This window comes from Poromitra crassiceps (genome assembly GCF_964638095.1).
Source record: "Poromitra crassiceps genome assembly, chromosome: 1".
Taxonomy (NCBI): Eukaryota; Metazoa; Chordata; class Actinopteri; order Beryciformes; family Melamphaidae; genus Poromitra; species Poromitra crassiceps.
The window spans coordinates 105,649,899-105,673,505 of record NC_139623.1 but is presented as its reverse complement, the minus strand read 5'-3'; the positions used below and the strand labels follow the sequence as shown (position 1 = coordinate 105,673,505).

The 23,607-nt window shown below is 42.7% G+C and overlaps 1 protein-coding gene across 2 annotated transcripts; it reads left to right on the top strand.

The window, feature by feature from the left end:
- Window positions 1–4,210: 4,210 nt before the first annotated feature.
- On the top strand, window positions 4,211–23,258 carry vps51 (VPS51 subunit of GARP complex). 2 transcript variants are annotated; one of them, XM_083647020.1, is made up of 12 exons: window positions 4,216–4,293; window positions 4,383–4,604; window positions 10,109–10,238; window positions 10,330–10,476; window positions 10,585–10,804; window positions 11,854–12,766; window positions 13,347–13,562; window positions 16,841–16,924; window positions 17,082–17,216; window positions 20,994–21,115; window positions 21,916–22,003; window positions 22,089–23,258. In XM_083647020.1, the coding sequence occupies exons 2-12, from the start codon at window positions 4,425–4,427 to the stop codon at window positions 22,347–22,349; spliced, it is 2,496 nt and encodes an 831-aa protein (XP_083503146.1). In that variant the 5' UTR covers window positions 4,216–4,293; window positions 4,383–4,424; the 3' UTR covers window positions 22,350–23,258. The 2 variants fall into 2 exon arrangements, with proteins under 2 accessions (XP_083503145.1, XP_083503146.1); XM_083647019.1 differs by having other exon boundaries at window positions 4,211–4,604.
- The last annotated feature ends 349 nt before the right edge of the window (window positions 23,259–23,607 follow it).

Below are 23,607 nucleotides of genomic sequence, written 5' to 3'. Positions count from 1 at the left end.
AAAATGGTTAATGTGCATGATCAAAATATGTTTTAAATCACAATCATAAACTCATAAAACCATAGGTTTATTATGATATATTGATTAATACTAAAAATGAAAAACTCAAAGTCAAACTGCATGAACCATCTGTGTTAAATTACAGGTAAACAAGTCAAGTCAAGTCAAGTTTATTTGTATAGCACATTTCATACACAGAGGCAATTCAAAGTGCTTCACATAAAATGGTTGACAGGAAAATAAAAGAAGAGAATAAAATGGACATTTAAAAGCATCACAACAAAACTTTAAAAAAAGAGTATAAAAAGTGCATTAAGCAACAGGCGCAGCAGTTGCAAAAAGAGCTAAACACTTATCGAGGACTCATTGGGTTTGCATAGTAGCTGTCAGCAGTTAAAAGCGACGATAAACATAAAAGTCTTTAGTCTATTTTTAAAAGTAAGTAAGGTTGGGGCAGATCTGAGGTCTTCAGGCAATTTGTTCCAGCTAGCAGAAGCATAGTGGGTAAATGCAGCCTTCCCATGATTTGATTTGATCCTAGGGACAGTTAATAAGCTGGACCCTGCTGACCTAAGAGTTCTAGACGGTTCGTACAGACAAAACAAATCAGTCAAGACTGATGAATGGAAATAAGTGGGCTTAATGTGGCCTACGCTATGGCTTCAAGGATGGCTTTACCTTTGTATCATTAATAATCTCTGTAATATAAGCACATGCACAGTGTTTACCTCTCTTTGTTTCCCCCCGTTCTGATGCGTTTTACGTCACAACGCCTCAGAACGGAGCTGCGGAAGTTCTGCTGGAGAGGCAGAATCTGCTCCGAGGGCGGCTGTTATTGTTTATTTTAATTTTTTAAGTATGCGCACATCCAGAGAATGGCATTGAGAGCCTTAACAAGCCTTAATGACTTGCAGCTGGTGGGGGCGGAGTTTCTACAGACAGCAGCAGGAGCATTTTCTCCATGAGGTAAACGGAGAGAGAAGGCAAAACACTGCTCATGTGTATATTACCAAGATTATATATTAGGATACAAAGTGGGTTGATTACCGGTAAAGCCATCCTCTAAAGGGATATGTCATCCATTCAACATTATTTCAAAATAGTCACCATATTATTAATATATATAATATACTGTATATTAATAGTCAGTGTCACTACTGCGTTCAAACTCACGTTTTTCTCCGCTACCAAATGGTTTGCAGTTGTCATCCTGCAGCCGCGTACAAGCTAGAATATTCAATTCAAAATGTACCTGCCAATTCAGCACCATCATTACCAGTAACATCCGCGTAACACACACTAAATTGTAGATCATCTTGATCGCTTGCTCTAGTTGCTTATAGTCAGCCTGAACATAATTATTATTTTGTATACATTATGCAATATAGTAATTCTGTAACTTTAGACATGACAGTGGCTAAAAATGAAACAAACTTATTAAGTAATGTTAACGTTTGGCCTTATACAACTGCAGCCCACTCAGGAGCCATGAACCACACTGTTGCATTTATGCTGCTGCCATTCTGTCTAATTTCTGGTTAGCCTTTTCCCCCCTGAAAATACAAGCTCAGTTCAAAACCACCATTAGAAAGAAGTGGGGGAGCACTGTCTTTAACGGTATAGAAATGTACTGTACACAGAGCGAATGACCAAGGACCTGTCACTATATGCTGTTAAAACCTCAGTCTGTATATACCAAAGCCTAACTGACATGCTGCAATACGACAGCTCAACTACTCAAGAGACAAATTCACTCATGTTTTTACAGTTGATGTTATTGGCACCCCTTGCAATATCGATAATTACAGTTTGTTTACAAAATCGGGTTAGAATTAAGAATGAAAACCTTTTGTTTATCCATAGCTTTATATTCTGATTCTCAACAATGCAGAATGAAAATAACTAAGCGAATAGAAAAATTGGTATGGCAATCACTGAACCAAACAAAAACTAACAATTCCAGAGAGCAGCAATATTGTAACCAAAACATTAGTCCCTTGTCTCCCCCTATCTACTGTATATTGTCACACTGGCTGTGGCTTCATATGGATTGGTATCTTTAGCCAGCAGAATATCTGTACTTGAAAATAACAAGCTTATCTTATACTTTACTCATTCATTGTAAGAATCTTTCTAGTTTGTAATTGCCCCGAAAACTGAAAGCTACCTTTGAATTCAAATTCCAGGGTCAGCAAACTCAAACTTGAACGTTTTTCATGCTGCAAAATTGAAATGTGCAAAAGTGAAATATCACTTTGGATCCGATTTCAATTAAAAAAACGATCTGCAAAATTGCAAGGTGTGTCAATAACACAGTCCAGATCTGTATTTGTTATGAAAACAGTGGCATGCCCCCACCTGTACATGGCAGGATCCTCCAGATGCCTCTCAGAACTGCACACTGAGCTTAGAAGCAGTTCCATATAGTTCTCTACATTTAACAAGAGAAATCTGTTTATCTCATTAACACACACACACACACACACACACACACACACACACACACACACACACACACACACACACACACACACACACACACACACACACACACACACAACTGTACAACTTTATAGTACTGCCTTCCATTTGAACGTGATGTGCTCATTTGAGATGTGGTGATGACAGAGGAATCAAAGTGAACATGTATCCTTTCTGATTCCCTGCGTATGCAAACTGCTGAATGTTTGTATATTTATGTCCTTTCACTTATATGCCAGTTATGTAACTTAACCGATGCAAAAGCAACAAGTCTGATTTGTTGTTGCTAAGTTACACTATGCATGTTACATTGTAGAATAGCCATTCCGACAAACCAGACATGTGATATGATACTGCACTATTAATACTAATACACTGTATATAATTGTTTTACATCTGCTGATTCTTTGTATTGTTTGTTAGTTAGCTTTCATAAGAGAATATTTTTACTTTCACTTTCATATATCTGTTAGTGTTCTACACGAAAATGAAGAAATAACTAATTTTAAGTATTGTTTTCTCGAGCAGTCACTTTACAGAAACATAAAGTGCCTTCTTTATTTCTACTAAGTTGGCTTCTGAGGGAATGTTTTGGTACTTGGAAACCAGGCCTGGGCTTATTTGGTGGTGCTAGGGTCTGAAACATGTGTCTCGCATTTTCAACTAAATGATGCATTTCATCTTCCCTAGCTGATGTGAGTTTGGTAACAAAGCACGGACATGTACACTGGTCAGGCTGCTGTTCAATAATGTGATCTACTTCCTATCAATGCAGTTGACAGTAGAAGGGTGTCGATGTATGGGAAATAGTTTGGTAATACTTCTGCATAGATATTAATCAGATTTGTAATGAGCTATGCCTATACTTGCAGTTAACTGTGTGCTGCATTGATGTGAATTAGTTGACCAATGTAAGCCTGATAGGGAGGCAGAGTCTGGTTGTGTTCAAAGCTAGTTAAGAAAAGTTTGACTTCTCCACATGTCATTTTATGTAAAAGTATATTAGAGTACACTGAAATAAACAGAAGGATTCCATTTCCACCTAAAACTATCTTCCTTTTACTGTAATTATTTGTGTTGCTGTTGATGTTTTACAACATGGTACCTTATACTTCATAAGCTTATGTATTTGAAAAATAACTGATAAAATACATGAAGGTAATTGTTCATAAGATACTGTATTTTGTAATCAACACAGGAAAATGAATGGATTATATTTGTTGGCACTTTTCTTCCCTATATATATATAGGCTACTCAAGTTATATTGATTGATTCCTTCTTGGATGGATGACTTGCAAGTGTGTTAAGCCTTAGCTAACTAACTAACTCTTACTTAATGTACCATGAATTCAGTTAATTAAGTTGGTTGAATACTGAAAACTACATAGAGGGTGACAATGGCAATGATGACTGGACTGCAGAGACTGGGACAAATAGAGGCCAGTGTGAAGGGTATAATGGGATGTGGGAGCAGTGGAGGGGAAGAAACTGTCTTTTTTTTAGAGAGAAACTGGACTAACAAGACTGTAATGGAGTGTCCAGAAGGAGGCGGTAATGCAACATTTTGGATGCCAACCGCCGTAAAACCAAACCGAAGAAGAAGGACAAACCCGGAAACAGTGTAACCTTCTGACAACAAGCCCATGGCAACAAGCTGCTACAGCTTACCGAACCAGCCCAACAGCCAGTGTCGATGTTGCAGGAAAAATGACAACGTTTTCAAATTTATTAACGTTATCCTGAAAAGGCTTTGTGTACCAGACCGGAGGCAGGCTGCTGCACGGGATAGCAGTTACAGTAGGAGTAGCTAGGTCAGAATCAGCTCAATTGTGTCTTCCAGACAGCTGGACCGTGGACGTTTTGAGCGACACCAATTCATTCCTGTTTCCGTCTTTGTCAGTATTATTTCTGTAGTAGCTAACCTGGCTAGCTAGCCTTGAGGATGGACCGGGAGGCTGAAGACGTGGACCCAGCAGACCCCAACAGGAAGCGGAGGGTACACGGGATGCTGAAGCTCTACTACGGGCTGAACGAGGAAGGAAAGGCCGCGGACCAGCCGGAGTCCCTGGATCCCTGCGACATCAACGGGCCGCACTTCGACCCGGAGGTCTACCTCAACAAGGTAAAAAAAAATAGGGCAAATTCACTGATGACATCACTGATGACATCATCACCGTTATCCATTCCTGACTGACTGAATGACTCGCCCCAAAAACGCTTTCTCTTGAGCACACACTGGGCAGGCTGCGAACGTTGCGACACATTATCAAACTGTCACAGTAATCAAGAGAAGTGAAGCAAAGAACAATCTACACTGTTTCAAGCAATCTGTAGCCTGGTAAACCAGCCGGTCACGTGAACTCATTTCATTTAGTTCTCCCAGACCGTCTGGCCTCAACTCTGGGAGGGCTTTCTGCAGAAACTGCAAAGGGGACGAGCCAATTGGCTACATGCACAACTTCTTTACTTCCTGAAATTAGTACAGCTTCTTTATTTCCTGTCCTACACTATTGGATGAACTGATTAATCAGGTGTGCCTGATCATTGTTGTGACTGCAGCACACCTGACATTAATCAGTTCATCCAATAGTGTAGGACAGGAAATAAAGAAGCTGTACTAATTTCAGGAAGTAGTGGAGTTGTGCATGTAGCCCATTCGCTTGTTAAGCTGTGACTATGACCTCCCGACAATACTACTTCCGGGTCCAAGGGCCAAGCCGAAAAGCGCCTCTGTGTCAGTATGCCGCAGTGCTGTGTCCCTCATTGTTGGAATAGATCCGAGACCAAAAAAACGATTCAACTGTCATTCTACCACTTTCCTAGCCCCATAACGTGACGCTGCTTTATACTGTACAGTAAAGCGGCGCCACACAGCGTTAGAATCCTCAATAGGTGGACAAGGCTGTTCAAAAAGCTCTCCTACCCGTATCCGACCTCCGATTGCAGATCCGAAGATATGATCGTCCGCCCAGTGAAGCCAGTAATTTAGCCGGAACACCGGCGCTGTTAAAATGATACTGCTTGCGTGAAACAACCGTTTAGAAGCAGTTTGGCGCTAAGTCTAAACAGATTATCTATAAAAAGTTATGTTAAGTTAGAAAAATATTCATAAAAAGATATCTAAAAAGATTCACGAGATCCGCCATATTTGCTTTGAATGAGGCGAATGAGGAGCGGTGCCGCTTGGCCCCAGAGGTGACGCGGGGTGAATGTCTGTTGTCAGTCTTAACAACCGAATCAGCGACCAGCCTCGTAGTTGACATCGTAACCGGCCAATCAGGAACATCACTAGTAGCAAAACAATATTGGCCCCCTCCTTGCCTGTCCGCCCCGTGGAGTAATGTCAGCGTTCGTCTGGTTTAAACAGCCATAAAGTGCAGTTATTGCAGAAATAGACTCAATAACAACAATTCAACCAGTACAAGAGTATGCAACAGCGGAGTTTCTGGGCGGAAAATATGTTTTTGCTGTTCTCCCGAGTACATTTGGGTTTAACTGGATCCAACACTGATTGGCTGAAGGAGTTGTCTGACATTGCAGGCATTCAAAGCACAAGCACTGTTGAACTCTTTCTCACTGCGTAAATGAAAACTACTGGAAATGAAGAAAACTGAAGCTCTACTACGGGCTGAATGAGGAAGGAAAGGCAGCGGACCAGCTGGAGTCCCTGCCTGGACCCCTGCAACATCAACAGACCAGCTGGAGTCCCTGCCTGGACCCCTGCAACATCAACGGACCGCTCTATCTCAACAAGGTAAAAAAACAAAACAAGGGCAAATTCGCCCCAGGACCACGTGCGTCATGTAGCAACCAGGCGACCTCATGCAACTCAAGCCCATTCTTCTTCTAATGGGTTTCGGGCAGACTGGATGCCTTACAGCACATTGCTGCCTCTCACAGTTGGATGGTCTCACTCTAGACCTGATTCTTCTTCTTGTTTAAAGTTTCCAGTGTTTCTCACACCTCCTCAATCTTGGCTGTTGCGCCTCATCATGTTCCTCCGCTCCTCATCCCTCCTGAGCAAGGCACCTTCACCTTCGTGAAGGGGTCCTCCGTTAATAGAGATTTCAGCCCAGGGGCGGAAGCCATCGTCTGGTTCCAAAAACCTTCCTTCGTACCCTACCTGCCTGGTCTTCTCTGCCGGCCTCCGGGTCCAAGCCCATTCGAGGAAACTACATCTTTCAACAGCCCAAGTTTGGCACCGATAACATCATCACTGATTACATCTAGGGATGGGTATCGTTAAGGAATTAACGCTACTACTCTTATCGATACTGCTTATCGATCCAGTACTTTAACGGTACTCAGTCTTATCTGTACTTTTTGTTATTTTTAAGAGAGAAAAACCCAGAGAAAAAAAATGGGGCTGGTTGTTGTCGGTTCTTTTCGTTATTTTTAAGGGGAGAAAGAAAAAAAAGTTGCAAAATCTTAATGGGTGCTATTTATTATTAATTTAAATATCCAGCATTATATAAGAAGTTAAATCTCCTACCACTGCCAATCCCAACATTCCGCTAGGGAAAGCATAAATAAAGCACGACAATATCTGTCTGCTGCACTTGCCCCCAAATCACTAAATCCTCCCCTGCTCTGGAACTTGAAGTAACATTTCTTTAGGACAACTGAGAGATGATGATGCTCTGACGATTTATTTCAGAGAGTGGGTTTTTGATGATTAATACATCCAGAGCTGGATAATGTTTGATGTTAATTGTCAGCATCAACTCGAGTGAAGTACAAGCAGACTTTTGATCGCTCCGTTTTTTCTTAACGTGTTGCGGTGTCTCCTCGGCTCAGCTGCCTGTCGGCTTCAGTGTGTGTAGTGTGTGTGCATGTGTGTGTGCTGCCCGCCCCGCCCTTCTCTCCTCTCAGTCAGGCTCAGCTCCTCGCTGGCAGCTGCTGCCTGTCTCTCCTCTGAAAGAAAGAGAAAGCAACACGGAAAAGACAAGAGGATCTCTTTTCTCGTTCGGAAATCGCAAAAACACATCATAGGCATGTTTTACGGAGTTGCGCTAAAATGTGCAAAACAACGTTTATGTAGCAAATAAATAGGAAATCTATTTTCTTAATATCTCCAGTACAGATAAGAGAACCGTTAACGTGAAAGCTTATTGTTCCTCCGGTATCTCGAAATCCGGCCCCAGGGCCCGTTTGGTACCGGGTCTCGGTACCCATCCCTAATGACATCACTGTTTCAACCTGGCGTGTAGGCCGGGTCCCCTTTAGTGAAGCTGTTGCATGTTAGATCGCCGCTCTGGCGGCAGGTGCCAGTATAGGTCACAAGGCCCGCCTCCCCAATGTTAGTGGATGGGGAAATGGACAACCGAAATAATCACAGTACACGTCAGATAATTTTTGTAATGTTTGTATCATTTTAGATAGTTATTATCATGCTAATGCCTGTGCAAGTGGTCATTTTTCTGATCAGTTTGTTTTTAAGTAGTTATTTGACATATAAAAAGGGATGATTGACAGGTGTGGCAGCCAGTCTCAAGCCGTCATTGGCTGGACAGGCTCTTCACCTTATAGATCTACTTAACATAGAGAAGACACTGCTTGGTAAAACAAGGAAGACACTGCTTGATCTGTCTACCAGACTGTATATCAATGGACCGCAATAAAAAGGATGTTGTTTTGAGAAAGGTGCGCGAAGAAGTAACGTTGGTTGGGGACTGAAGTAGTAAGTTCAGAAAATATGTGTTTTATTTGTTACTCCAGCTACGTTATCGGTTATTTTAATACACAATAGCATTAGCTGCTTGTGTTAACCGGCTGTTTTGCATTATTTGTCGGCTTAATATTACTATAACCGAACAACCGATAACGATAGCTGGAATAACACAATAATAGAGACATATTTTTAGAACTTACCAGGTTTTCCAATTTCCAACTGCCTGCATATGCAAGGAAATGTGTTTTATAATGTTAACTCCCGGGTACATGGGGCCTACACAAGTGTACACAACCACCAGCCATTAGATAACGGGTTAGCGTTAGCTTATACAGACACTGGAGGTTTTATTTTTGGCAGTAAAGCAATAAACGTTTTTATATAGATATCTCAGGGAAGTGCTTTGACTGTGGGGATGTTTGTTCTTCACAAGCTCCTCTCTTAGCTGTTGTAAGGATATACAAAGAGACCAGGCAGCCTGGCTAACGCACTGGGCCACTGAGCTATATTAAATAGAACGTTACTTGGCTGCCCTACTCACACTATACCAGTAAACAACGTAGCGTAAAGCGTCAAGGTTAGATTTGTTAAACCAACATTTGCTCCAAAAGGAATTCAATCATAAAGCTAATCAAAATGCCACGGAAACATTAGGCTAATCAACACAGAGCAGCAAACATCAGCTGATCCGATAATTTCCCCCAGTGAGAGGCTGAGAGCAGCCCTGGCTCCTCTTCCGGTCCGGGCTGAGCCCGGAGGTCTCAATCTCCGACAACGAAAATCTGATTTTCGTACAGGCGTCATTTTGATAAACTGATCTCATAGTGGGAATCTTCCCGGTTACTTTTGGCGAGACAAAAAAATATTACAACTTAAAGTGCCATATTTACAGAGCTAGACTGTATATAAATACACAACGCACTGTGCGCAAATCTAGAAACAGCAGCTTTACATAAGAAAGTTCAGAGGGGCAGGGACCTCACAGAGGTTCTAACTCAACGGAGCTAGTGCGCAGAATCTGTTTCACTGATCTGGCAGGATTTCGGCTTCACTCGATCCTGCTGGGCGGAGATAGCCAGGCTAACATTGCATGTGGAGCTCTGTACCCCTGCATCTCATGCCATATAACCTGCTTCAGCAATGGCGTAACAAAGGCCGATTTAGAACAACTAAGGAAGGCTACAATTTTCACTCAATCAATTGATGACATCATCACTGATGACATCATCACTGATGACATCCACCCTATGCATTATCCGTTCCTGACTGAATGAATGAATGCATGACTCGCCCCAAAAAGCCTTCTCTGCTTGCTCCTACGTGGTAAAACAAGGCCTCTTGCTTTGTGGGCAGCAAGTGTATTGATTGAGTTTGGTCATTCGAAGCACAAGCACTGCTGAACTCTTTCTCACTGCGTAAATGAAAACTACCGGGAATGAAGAAAACAAACTACTACGGGCTGAATGAGGAAGGAAAGGCCGCGGACCAGCCGCAGTCCCTGGACCCGTGCAACATCAACGGACCGCAATTCGACCCGGAGCTCTACCTCAACAAGGTTAAAAAAAAAGGGGGGAAAAGGGCAAATTCGGCCCAGGACAGGACCACATGCGTCACGTAGCAAACAAGGCGAGAAAACTACATGTTTTAACAGCTCAAGTTTGACACTGATAACATCATCACTGATGAAATCACTGATGACATCATCGCCGTTTCAACAGTCCAAGTTTGGCACTGATGACATCACTGATGACATCCTATCCATTATCCGTGCATGAATGAATGACTCACCTCACTCAATGAGTATTGTATCTGTTTTCAGTATTGATACTTTTCGATACTATCGATACTTTTGACAGCCCCACTGGTATGTTCAATAAAGTAGTCTGTGTTGCGTTCTAATTAGTTACAATGTGATTATTCAGTTTGCTCCCTGTGTGTGTTGATTGTGACTGCAGCTTAGGAGAGAATGCTCTCTTGGAGAACTGATGGACCAGGAGAGCTGCATGGTGAAGCAGATCCGCTCCTTGGACAGCGATATGCAGACACTGGTGTATGAAAACTACAACAAGTTCATATCCGCTACAGGTGACACGACTATTAATTACTGTTAAAATGGCAAGTTTTGTTGAAACCGCACACACTTTGATGGTGAAATCACAGCTCTATTTCCTCTTAGACACCATAAGAAAGATGAAGAACGATTTCAAAAAGATGGAAGATGAAATGGATTGCCTCTCTGCCAACATGGCTGCTATCACAGAGTTCAGTGCCTGCATCAGTGGCACTCTTCAAGACCAGCACACACAGATTACCAAACTCTCAGGTGAGATAAAAACTGTGACTTGGTGTTTTCGGAATTGTTTGGTCAATTGTGGGTCACCTCATATAACGTCCAAATGTCTGTTCACGTCGTCACATGTCGTCACCCCAGGGGTCCACACACTCCTACGGAAGCTGCAGTTTCTGTTTGAGATGCCTGCTAGACTAAATAAGTGTCTGGAGCTGCAGGCGTACGCTCAGGCAGTGAGCTCGCACCGCCGCGCCCGCTGTGTGCTGCTGCAGTACAGTCACCTGCCGTCCTTCAAGGGAATTCAGGACGACTGTCACGCCATCATGGACAAGCTGGCACTGGAGCTGAGACAGAAGTTCAGGTGAGCTCATCAGGGATGTCTGAATGAGGGAACATCAAACGAGTAAAGCATGGTTCCGTGTTGTAGAGAAATGTGACTTAGAAGACCTGCAGCAAGATTTTATGAACTGTGACTATTGGTCAAATCAGACTTGACAATTTTGTTCTTTCAGACTATTTTACATTTTACTGTAATTTGCTTCATGCGAGACAAATGTTTGGATCATGCTTTTACTGAAATATCGGTGGAAATACATTTCACCTTTTTCAGTTTTAAAGCAGCTACGAGCAAGATTTTCGATTGTTATTAAACAGTCTAAATTTAATATCGATGCGTCACATCTTACCTGTAATAGTAGACGATACCGACGCAGAGTAGTCTCGCTTGAACCCCGAGTGAATCGGCCAGTGTTGGTCTGTCTGTGGCCGGGGCAGACCAGGAAGTGAAATGAAACGGTTTGCAGCAGCCACTACGGCCATGACCACAAAATAACTTCCAAAAAACCTGTTAGAATATAACGAGAGATGTTCGCGAGAGTAGCATGCCCCTGCATGGCGTTCTCCTTGTTTATGGTTTGTTGCTAGGCAGAGCGAAACAGCGGAAGGCAGGCAGCTGCGTTTCACTTCCGGGTTTATCCGGTCCGCCGGTAGGCAGATAGAGAGAGAGAGCCCTCTGGTGACGCGAGGTTAGACAGACACAGACTCTATAATCATCAAGAGAGCAATCTCCGATTCACACGGCTTTGGTCTCACCTACTATTATAGGTAAGATGTGATGCATCAATATTGTAATTATACTGTTTAATAACAATCGAAAATCTTGCTTGTAGCTGCTTTAAAATGTTCTATAATCTATATTATAACATATTTATGCTTAACTAATAGTGTCTTAACACTATTATTAAGATAAAATGTATATCCTTAATTCAGATGTTTTGGTTTTGATGGGTGTATCAACATTTTTGCACTTTGAATTTCAAAATGTTGACAGAGAGCATAATATCTATTTCATAAATGGCATAGTGTAATGATGTAAATTGGTTATATCTACCTATGTTGTCATGCTCATAGGGATGGTGGGTCAAGTGCCAAGGATCTGTCGGAGTGTGTGGAGCTGCTGCTACAGCTGGATGAACCAGCGGAGGAGCTCTGTGATAAATTCCTGAGCCATGCGCGATCTCGACTGGAGTCGGACCTCCAAGGCCTGGAAGCAGAGATAAGGCCGCACCCTTCAGCCCCTGAAGAGAGCGATGCGTCCGGCGCTCCTCCTACCCGCGGGCCGTCGGCCGCTGGATCCCCCGCCGGTAACTCCCCCAAAAGCAGCGCTCTGCCCTCTCCCAGCTCCAAGACTGACATCCTGGAATTCATCGATAGGGGCTGCAATGAATTTGTCAGCAGCTTATGCCTGGTAATTACTTCTTATCAAGAACTGTTTATCAACCATGCTCAGAAGGGAGAGCTCGCCTCCAAGAACATCCCTCAGATGGCAAACGGCAAGCTGCACGTCTTTGTGGACGATCTGGCAGCTCGGTATTTCTCGCTGGTGGAGCGGAGGATACAAGAGGAGAAAGGCGTCGGGGATAACTCGCTGCTGGTCCGAGCGCTCGACCGCTTCCACCGCCGACTCCAGGCCGTGGCCAAGCTGCTGCCGGGCTCCACCGTGCCCAGCCAGGGGACGGGGATTGTAGTGCGCGCCGCGACGGAGCGGGTCAAGCAGTACCTGTCGGCTCTTCAGAGCTTCTACATGGACAGCCTGACGGATGTGAGGCAGGCGCTGGCCGCCCCTCGGCTCACCGTCCCCTCGGTGGCTGCGGGCGGCGGTCTGCTGGGGGGGGCGGCCTCCGGACGCGATGCTCCCACCAGCCTGCCAGAGCTGCTCTCCTCCCTGTCAGCCTCTATTCTCAATCAGATCAAGTCAGTGTTGGCGTCAGTGCACCTCTTCACCGCTAAGGACATTACATTCTCCAACAAGCCTTACTTCAAGGTGAATAGTTACACATTTGTTGTTATAGGAATAGTCTTGGTCTCCTTCCCCCGCCCCCCCCCCCCCCCAAATAAAAGAAGAAAAGTCAGTCATTATCTGCTCATCCCCATGTCAGTTGAAACTCCATTGAAGTTCATAGGACCACCAAACACACAGGTTACAGCTTCAAAAGGTGTATATATATAAGCTGTATTATAATATATAAAATAATATAAAGTCTAATACTGACCACATTATCTGCTGTCAGTAACAAGCAGTGTGCCAAAAGTAGTTTGTGATCACAACATTATCGTCAAGGAAAATATAGGATTTAATGAGGCAAATATTACACCGGAAGAGCTGTTTGGAGAGATTTGATTGACATTTTATACATTTCGGAGCTGTGAAAAGATGCTCCAGTTAACTTCAATAGATTCAGAACTATGGGGGCTAACTTGTGTGTTTTGTGCTCTTGACGTGGGAGTAGAAAATTATTGAATTTTCATTTTGGGTGGACCTATCTTAATGTCTAATCTTACATTTTGTATTTGCATAATGAGAGTGACAGCCTGTGTTTTTGGTATCCGTCGTCTACTCTTAGGGTGAATTCTGCAGCCAGGGTGTGCGTGAGAGTCTGGTGGTCAGCTTTATAAAGTTTGTGTGCCAGTCCTCTCGCCAGTTCTGTGAGAGTGCTGGAGACAAGGGAGGCTCAACTCCCCCAGCCCTTCTGTTGCTGCTGTCTCGCCTCTGCCTGGACTACGAAACCTCCACCATCTCCTACATACTCACCCTCACAGATGAACAGTTCCTGGTGCAGGTAACTGTCTTGCTGATTTCTCATGATACAATGCAGCACCATGCATTAAAGAGCTCACTATAATGTAAAAACATGGTATTTGACACTAGCCTTTTAGTCTACATTTTACACTAATCTTGATAACCTGCAAGGGTTCTTATTTAGTAATTTTTTACAGTATATATGTGTATATGTGTATGTGTGTATATGCATGTCTAAAGCACGCCGAAGCAATTGAAAACGTTTTATTTTTGTATTTCCCTGTCTTTATGTGTGTGTACATGATGGGGGGGGGATAGATTGACGGCACGAGAGAGAGAGAGAGAGAGAGAGAGAGAGAGAGAGAGAGAGAGAGAGAGAGAGAGAGAGAGAGAGAGAGAGAGAGAGAGAGAGAGAGAGAGAGAGAGAGAGGCGCTACAAATCCCAAGGTGCACCAGTGCGTGTTATAAAAATATTTAGCCGCACTGGCAGATTTTAAGGTGGGCAAATGCGTGTAAATAGGCGCACTCTGGAGCCCTGCCTCCAGCTCACATATGCAGCTCGCCCTGGCTGCTCCTTGTTGGCATACTTTCATGGATGCTGGATCACCTGTCCTGGAGCTGGTAACATTCAGCTGTCCATGGCTGAAGACGGTCTGAAGCCAGACTCCCACTTCTTTCAGTGTCTGCCCCCTGGGACTTGATTTTGCTCTTATGACATCACTGATGACATCATCAGTGCGACTCTTATGACATCACTGATGATGTCACAATGCCTCTGACATCACTAATGATGTCACAATGTATGACAACACTGATGACATCATCACTGGGATTCATGCCATCACTGATGATGTCATCAGTGGGACAAACGGAGAAACAAACAGACAGAGCCCTAGCTCCCATTTATATACTGATGTTGATGATTAGAGCCCGACCGATACTGGATTTTTGAGGCCGATACCGATATTTTTGAGTAAAAAAAATTCCGATATCGATATATCGGCCGATATTAACAGACCGGTCAGACAAACCCCGAGTGCACCGCCCCAGTTCATAAAGAGCCAATCATATCCCTTGACAATGGGGCAGTGCTAGTGACGCCAACAGCACGTTGAGTATCACCCGGCATCACACCACCACATGAGAAATCGCAACAGAAGGAAGAGAAAGCCGAAAGCAGAACACAGTTGTCTGTAAACATTACAAAGAATTCAATGTGAGTTTCAATTCATGTTAACGTTTATTGACAATGTGTTAACATGTGTTCCATATATTACCGTTGAGCCCGCAGTCTTGTGTGACATTACACACCAATTTCACAAATGTGGACATCTGCAACGTTACTTGCGGAATGCAGGGCAGCTCATTCACTGAATCACCTAACGTTAAACAACCCTGAAATACACATTTCCAAACGTTTGTTTGATAAGGCTGGCAATGCTATGTCATCAAAATAAAACGTCACCATGCCTGTAAATTACTGCTTGCACTAAGCGTGTATGTGTGGCAGTGTTAGCAGCATTACAATTACCTGTGTGCCTTGAAAATAAGGTGGTTCAAAATAAAGTGGTTAAATGCAAACTTTTTCTTATGTTTTTTTAATAATAAAAACAGGTTATTAGAAATTATCAATAATTAACGATATCGACTGATATTAAATATTTTATATCGATATACTTTTTAGCTATATCGCCCAGCCCTACTAAAGGTCAAAGTTCAAGGTCACTGTGACCTCACGAACCCCATTTCCAAGCTCTTTCACACGATATCTCAGGAACGCTTTGATGACGGAATTTATTCCAATTTGGCTCAAACGTCGACTTGGATTCAAGGATGAACTACTTAGATTTTGGTGGTCAAAGGACACAGTTTAAGGTCACTGTGACCTCAAGAATGCAATTTTCAAGCTTGTTAATGTGGTATCTCAAGTACGCCATGACAGAATTTCATCTAACTTGCCTCAAACGTCCACTTGGACTAAAGGATGAACTGATTACATTTTGGTGGTCAAGGTCACTGTGACCTCATGAACCTCTGTAACGCCATATCTCAGTAACACTGTGATAGAATTTCTTCACATTTGGCTCAAATGTCAAAGTCTTGATAGACATAGATGTCGACTGCTCACTTGTTGGCGGAGGCATATATCCGCAGTGTGGTCGTTCTAGTCTATCATTTAGATTAAGCCATTCTTACGATTAAAGAATCACAATCCCATTTACATCAGCGGATGATTTGTGGATGAATTGCATTAGGGATGGGCATTTCTAGCAAAAACACTATTCGAAATTCGCTGGCCAAATTCGAATTTAATTCGAAATTCGAAAATAAAAATAAAAATGTAAAAAAAATTAATTTTTTTTTTTTTTTTTTTTCTTTGTGAGTGAAATGTTGCATTGTCTCCCCTGATTCTAAGTCTACGGCTTTATTAATTAATATAAAGAGCTTCTGCTGTGGATTTTTAGCTCAAACAAGCATTGCACCACTGAAGTAAAGAACATGTTACATGACATTGACATTTTCGAAAATAAAAAACAGTTTTGACAATCATGAGTGGTTCATTAAATATTTAGTAGGCTCAGGTCTGAGTGCCAAAGGGGTGCCAAAGTCACCCCCTCTCCCTCTTCATGGGATTTCATCCGCCATTCATTTTTCCATAAACCTTGCTTAAAATGCTTATAAAAATTGTTTTACTTGCTCAAACCAAGCGATTTGACTATACTTAGAATCAGGGGAGACAATGCAACATTTCACTCAAATTTTTTTTTTTTTTTTTTTTTTTTTGAATTTTGAATTTCGAATTTCAATAATAAAAGTCGACCTTGATAATAACAACGATTATTCGAAAATTCGAAATTCGATGCCCATCCCTAAATTGCATAGATGTGGTGTCATGAGACATTTATACAGAATTAAAATGTCTTATATCATGGAAGTGACACTTTTCTGTGCCATGGAAAAAACTATTTGGTTCATTCTGTCAGTTTACATAAACTAAGCTATTATTGACGTAAACTTGATTTCAGCTACAAATGTTAAATAATGCTTGTTGTGCCTATAACCCTCATTCATTTAGCAAACTGCTCTAAAAAGTAATGGATTTTCTTGTATTAATGTATTAACACCTAAAGTAAAGTTGCACTGCCTCACTCTGATCAACCTAAGCATAGTAATCTGAACTGTTGGATGCATTTTCATTCTAAAGGATTCCCTAACCTAGGGAACTTAGGGCCTAACCTAACCATACAATCTGGTTCCAAGTCTTCACAGCGGCGTGACGATACAAATGCACCCTTCTTTCCTTTTGCTCTGTCGCAGCACCACAGTCCTGTAACAGCAGTCACAGCTTTATGTGCAGAAGCCAGGGAAGCGGCACAGAAACTACTCAACCATTATGTCAAGGTCGGTTTTCACCCACAGCATTCACTGAATCCATATTTACTTACTGAGGAGCCCAACAGAGCTAAATAACGCAAGCACATACTTCCACAAATGACTTTTTCCTCATTTTTTCTCATATTGTATTTCATGTTCTGCTTCCAATGGTTTTGTTTGGCAGGTTCAGGGCCTGATCATCTCCCAGATGCTGAGGAAGAGTGTAGAAACACGAGACTGGGTCAACACCATTGAGCCTCGAAATGTCCGTGCTGTGATGAAGAGGGTGGTGGAGGACACTACCTCCATTGACGTGCAGGTGACACTTCCTTTGTATAATTGATCACAATTCAAGATTCAAGATTCACTTTATTGTCCCACGGGTGGGAAATTTGTCTTGGGCTAACAGCCATACTGCAGCCATAAGAACATGCACGTACAAACATGTTAATAAAACAAACGACAAGTGCAATACTGTAAGTACAAATAACAAGTAAAAAAAAAAAAAAAAAGTTCGGAAACGTTATTTCGGTCGATTATTTCTCCCCTTTAATAATACCAATTGGTATTGTATTTTATATCGTTGGAAAGCCTGATTACCGTAAATTCCGGACTATAAGCCGCGGCTTTTTCCCCGTTTTTTGGCCTTTTTTGCCCCCTGCGGCTTATATAACGGTGCGTCTTATCTATGGATTTTTTCCAAAAAAAAAAAAAAAATCTCTCTTTTTTAGCACTCTTTCTAACTATAAATCCACTTCTGTTTTAATTTCCTCTCTTGCCCTCTTTTAACAACATAACATAACATAACATAACACAACACAGGTAAGCAGAAAGAAAAAGACGAAGCAATCACGCCATGAATGAGGAAATGACTCACCTGCTGGAGGCTGGAGATACACCGCTTGGGCTAAACTTTTACTCCGTGAAACACTATCGATTAAGTCCGACATCGCTCAGAGGTTTTGAGCAGCTTGAAAACAAGTTTGAAAACGTGCAGAAGTCCATCCACTCACTCACTAAAGAAACTAAGGCAACCGTGAACAGAGTTTATAATGCGGAAAAGCGCATCCGCGCACTGGAGGACAAAAACAACACAGTGAGTCCGAAAATGGATAAAATGCAAAATCGAAACCCTGCACACGCAGGTTGATGACTTAATCAGCAGGAGTAAAAGAAATAACATTCGCCTGATCAATGTAAAAGAGGGAGCTGAGATTGGTGACATGGACGCTTTCGTGGCAAAATCCTGTGTTACATCCTGGACCTGAAGGAAGGCGAGAAACCACCAGAGGTGGACAGGGCACACCGGGCGCCTCGGCCACGTCCAGACCCCGGCCTGCCACCGAGGGCCATCTTCATCTGCCTACTCCGCTGGCCCGACCGTCAACTCATCCTCCAGGCTGCGGGGAAGAAGCCCCTCACCTGGGAGGGTACGCGCTTTTTCGTCCGGCAGGACCTCTCCGCGTTGGTGCAACAGAAACGCGCAACATACAACAGCATCATCGAGTCAATGGATATCGCTTTGGCGTACTGTACCCAGCGAGACTCGTCATAACCATTGATGGACAGCGGCGGAACAAGAGCTCAAAGTGAAACTGCCGAATATCTTTTGAGTTGGACTGGTCAATAGTACTGTGAGTAACTAAAATAAAAAAATAAAAAACGGAATTCTCTCTTCTTTAGCACTCTTTCTAACTATAAATCCACTTCTGTTTTAATTTCCTCTCTTGCCCTCTTTTCACCACACCGCGGACACTGTGTGCACTGTAAAAAAAACAAAAAATACCACAATGTGTGATTTTGTCTGGGGATTAGTGACCTGACTTTTGTTTTGTTGAAATGTTAATAAATGGGAGCTTCCCCAAACAGCCATCTCTTTCCCGACAATCCCCTCTGTGCACGAAGCCTTACATATGGTAATTAAACATCAAAACACCCGCGGCTTATAGACCGGTGCGGCTTATAGAAGAAAAAAATAGTCACCTTTGAAGGTGCGTCTTATAGACCGGTGCGCCTTATAGTCCGGAATTTACGGTAGTCACCTTTACAACGGGGTACAACTTGTAAGGATCGTGCATTCATTGAATGAGCAACACAGCTAATTGTGTGGGTAGCGCCCCAAATTATTTTGCCAAAATCCCCTGCAATATTCTTCTGTTGGTATTCACTCTTGTTTTGAGTTGCTTGGTGGATTGGATGACTGATCCCACAGTAATAAGGAAAAAACAGCACATATTGGCCATTTTTACACTTTATTCATTTGACACTGTCAGGGACCTCAGTAGTGTGTGGAACATCCATACGCAGCCACAACAGCTTGGCACCTTGGCACCGCAAATTAGGTGCCAATCAGGTGCCAGTCACACACCTGCCAGGCACTCGAAGCTCAAAACAAGAGTGAATAACTCGTAGCATGTAAGACATGAGAAGGATCAGAAACAATTCTATTGGCTTGTCTTAGAGTAGCCTGTTCAAAAATAGAATGCAGGGATGAATGATCTTTCACCCCTATAATCTTCCATGCAGTCTGCATCAGACGGGGCAGTTTGGACTTTAGTTGTACAGATAGGTTACCAAACCAAGCTGTAATGCCGTATCTGATGAGACTCTAATACAGACTGATAAAAAAGTAACATACATTTTTGGTCAATACCATGAACTCTAAGGAAGGAAGTGCAGATGTTGTTGTAATCTGCTACACAGACTGTCTACATGGGTGTTCCAGGTTAGTGAGTTATCAACAAAAACCCCAAGGTACTTGTATGAGGAGACCTGCGAGATGGATTGCTTGTGGATGACCACAGGCTTGTGGTCGCCAACACCTCTGGGGTCGAACACCATCTCCTCAGTTTTTTTTTACATTTAAAACCAGGCAGTTATCATCACACCATTTTACAAACCTTTGAATTTCTGAGTAATAGTCAAAACGGTCACTGTCATTATTAATTAGAGCTAGAATGGCAGTATCGTCAGAACATTTTATTATATGATTGTTAGGGTAGAAGCTTCTGCACTCGTTTGTATATAAAGTAAAAAGCACAGGTGAACTTACTATACCCTGAGGGGCTCCGGTGCTCAGGATTTTGGGTTCTGAAAGAGTGCCAATAACACTGACCCGCTGTGTGCGGCTGGTTAAAAAGGAATAGTACCATTTAATAATGAGAGGGTGGACATTGAGCCCATTCAACTTCTCAATTAAAAGATGCGGCTGCACCGTGTTAAATGCTGAACTAAAATCTACAAATAAAAGCTGAACATAAGAGGTAGGGTCCTCTAAGACTTAGAGGAGCCTACATCTTAGAGTCTAAGTACTTAGATATAAAATGTACCATGGCCCGAGGCCGTATCATCCGTGCCTCTAGTACACCTATAGGCAAACTGCAAAGGATCAAAAGAACAGCTGACTTCAGTTGTCACTAGATTTATAATGATTTTCTCAAAACACTTCATAACTACTGAAGTCAAAGCAACTGGACGAAAGTCATTGTTTTCCTTACAGCTTGCGTTCTTAGCAACAGGAATAATAATCGAGTCTTTCCAGGTGGACGGAACGGTGTGTGAGTCCAGAGACTTGTGGTAGATTGGGCCCTAGGCCTCTGCCAGCTCCTCGCTGCATGACTTCAGCAGAAGCCCAGAGATGCCATCCGGTCCAGAGGCTTTCCTGGGACAGATGCTAGAGAACAGTCTCTGTACCACACGCTGGTCCAGAGGCTTTCCTGGGACAGATGCTAGAGAACAGTCTCTGTACCACACGCTGGTCCAGAGGCTTTCCTGGGACAGATGCTAGAGAACAGTCTCTGTACCACACGCTGGTCCAGAGGCTTTCCTGGGACAGATGCTAGAGAACAGTCTCTGTACCACACGCCGGTCAATTGTTATTCTCGATTCTGATGCAGGTAGTGACTGAAGAGCCACTATTTGCTCCTGGGAGAAGTCGGCAGTCTCAAACCTAGCATAAAAGTTGTTAAGATCGTTGGCCTGCTGTCATCTCCATCGTGTGAAGTACGGACTCTATGCATATGTAACTATGTATTTTTAAGCCATTGAAGTCTGGTCCAATGGATTGTTTTATGAACGTCCTTCTGCTCACACACAGGTGGGTCTTTTATATGAGGAAGGTGTGAGGAAGGCACACAGCAGTGACTCCAGCAAAAGGACTTTCTCTGTCTACAGCAGCTCCAGGCAGCAAAGCCGCTATGCTGCCAGCTACACTCCAAGGTACTGCAGCTGCAAACAACTTCATCTTGCATATAGCTCTTTTTACTGGGATATGAACGCATTTTCTGCTGCTATATTGCCACTATATTGAACTGAAATTGACTAGGATATTTATGCTCAACATCCTAAGTCCACAAAGTCACTCCAAGTCTGTGTAAATTGAGTTGCTCCAGGCATTGTTTCTTGATAATAACACAGGGGTTTTCAAAGTCTGACACTGCAGCAGGCCTCCCCTCTGCCCTCGGACCAAGCCTGGAAACACCTCCCCCCCCCCCCCTTTTTACTTGCGTAGTTTCGCTCGATTCCTGGATGCCTATGGGCTCGTGATTATGTTATTTGATCCATAGATGCTCAACAATTGAGCCAAGATAGCCTGATATTGCTGTTTGACTTCACACTACATCAAATACATAAAAAGGTCGGTCTGAAGGCATTTATTTGTTTTTGGCTCTGGGAGTCGCAGACATGTAGGCTGTTTTATGAGATCTCCTTTTGATAAATAATGTAATCATAAATTTAATATTTTTTCGCTTTCATTCACTGAGCCTCCCCTGAAACTGTTTGGAGCCCCTCTGGAGACCCGCCTCCCACCTTGAAAACCCCTGCATTAGAACATTTGCTCTCTGGTTTCTAGTTTGGGAGGGTTTTAATAATTTTCATAAATATTAATTGAGCCGTCTAACATGATAAGACCAAGGTGTAATAAAACACAATAAAAGACAATTGTGTTTTATTGTGGACTTTGACTTCAGTGATTTGCTCTGTGAAGCACTGACGTCGTCTCTTTTTTTTCCCCGCAGCGCTCCCATGGATACTAATCTACTGAGCAACATACACAAGCTTTTCTCTGAGAGGATCGACATCTTCAGCTCGGTGGAGTTCAACAAGGTGAGTGCAAATGTTCATTAAGCTGTAAAACCCTCGGCATAGCCTTTAAAATGTCCTGCTCAATGCACCCCTCCTGTTCTCCCAGGTCTCTGTGATGACAGGAATCATCAAAATCAGTTTGAAGACCTTCCTGGAGTGTGTTCGACTGCGCACCTTCGGCCGCTACGGCCTGCAGCAGATCCAGGTGGACTGCCACTACCTGCAGATGTATCTGTGGCGCTTTGTCTCCGATGAGAACCTCGTACATTTCCTGCTGGACGAGATAGTGGGAAGTACCGCCCACCGCTGTTTGGACCCCGCCCCGATGGAGCAGAGCGTGATCGAAGTCATCTGTGAGCGAGGTTAGGCTCACCAGACCAGAAGCGAAGTACAAATAACCATGACTAATATGGTTAATTAAAAACGCAAAGTGTATATCACAATTTAGACACCCTCTCTGTGAAGGTCCACATGGTTACAGAATGACTGTTTTAATGTTGAATTGTTCAGTCAGACCTATGAAATAGCTTTGTTTTGGAGAGAGCAGGGAGCAACATCATAACCCACATTTGAATTGCTAAGAACCACTGCATGAAAAGTAAACTCTCTTTGGTTTGGGGCGGGTGGGAATTAACACCTTGTTCTTGTTGCGTAGGGACGGTTTGGTAAGTAATGTGTGAATATTAATAACTCAATGCTAGAAACAATACAAAACAAAACCTGTCTGTTATGCCATTGACAATGAGGCTGACGTCACAGTCACCTATTTCACAAGGATTGCTTTAACTGGTAACATTTACGGTAAGTCAGTTTTTTTTTTACATGATTGACAAATTTTACAAACCATAAAATATATGCTTCACTTCAGAAATCACTGTGGATGCTCTCACTGTCATTCAGAGCAGTTTCTTCTCTAGAGGTCAGCGGGATGTCAAAAGAGAAATGTGTTTAGTTGAGGTAAAAATAAGTTAATGTTCTGTAATATAATACAAGATTAACTATTCCTACAACAATAGCGAACATATTCCAAACCTGAGAAGCCACAGCCTCAGAGTTTGAGAATATGAATGGTTGGTGAGTTTTGGTGGGTGTAATCGTCTGTATAAAAAAAAAGCCTTTTGGGGATTGTTTGGTGAATGTCTAATTTCCCTTGCGAATGTCATCTGATAATTCTAACAATAATTAGGCTACTGAAGCAGACTTGTCTCTTGCCTTCAAATTGTTCTCTTTTCTCTGTTTCTACATCTAAGATTAGGGTATAGATTTAAATGTGTATGTCTACAATAAAGTATATGAATGCAAGATTTAAACTGCTTCCCGTTCCCTGCCTTCTTTCCTTTACAAAACCAACGTGTCTCAACTTGAACTCAAAAGTTATTTCCTTGGTGATAATTGTACATCTCCTATGCAGTAAATCAATCTGTGTTTAGTTAGTAGACAAACTTGGATGCCATGTTTTAGTAGCAAATGTGTGTGCGTGTGTCTGTGTGAGAGAGAGAGCGATTAAAAAGAAATGGGAAAAAATATCCCAATATTTCACCAGCATTTACTACAGTAGCTGATGATAGTGCGGTTACCATTCGCTGTTACTCACCACCTTACGTGCAGATTTGATTGGCTAACGC

Excerpts from the sequence above, each read along its gene's own strand:
- vps51 (XM_083647019.1), top strand. The coding sequence starts at position 4,425 with ATGGACCGGGAGGCTGAAGACGTGGACCCAGCAGACCCCAACAGGAAG. Across the intron at positions 10,477-10,584 it reads ACAGATTACCAAACTCTCAG|GGGTCCACACACTCCTACGG; the intron begins GTGAGATAAAAA and ends TCGTCACCCCAG. Across the intron at positions 16,925-17,081 it reads TACTCAACCATTATGTCAAG|GTTCAGGGCCTGATCATCTC; the intron begins GTCGGTTTTCAC and ends TTTGTTTGGCAG.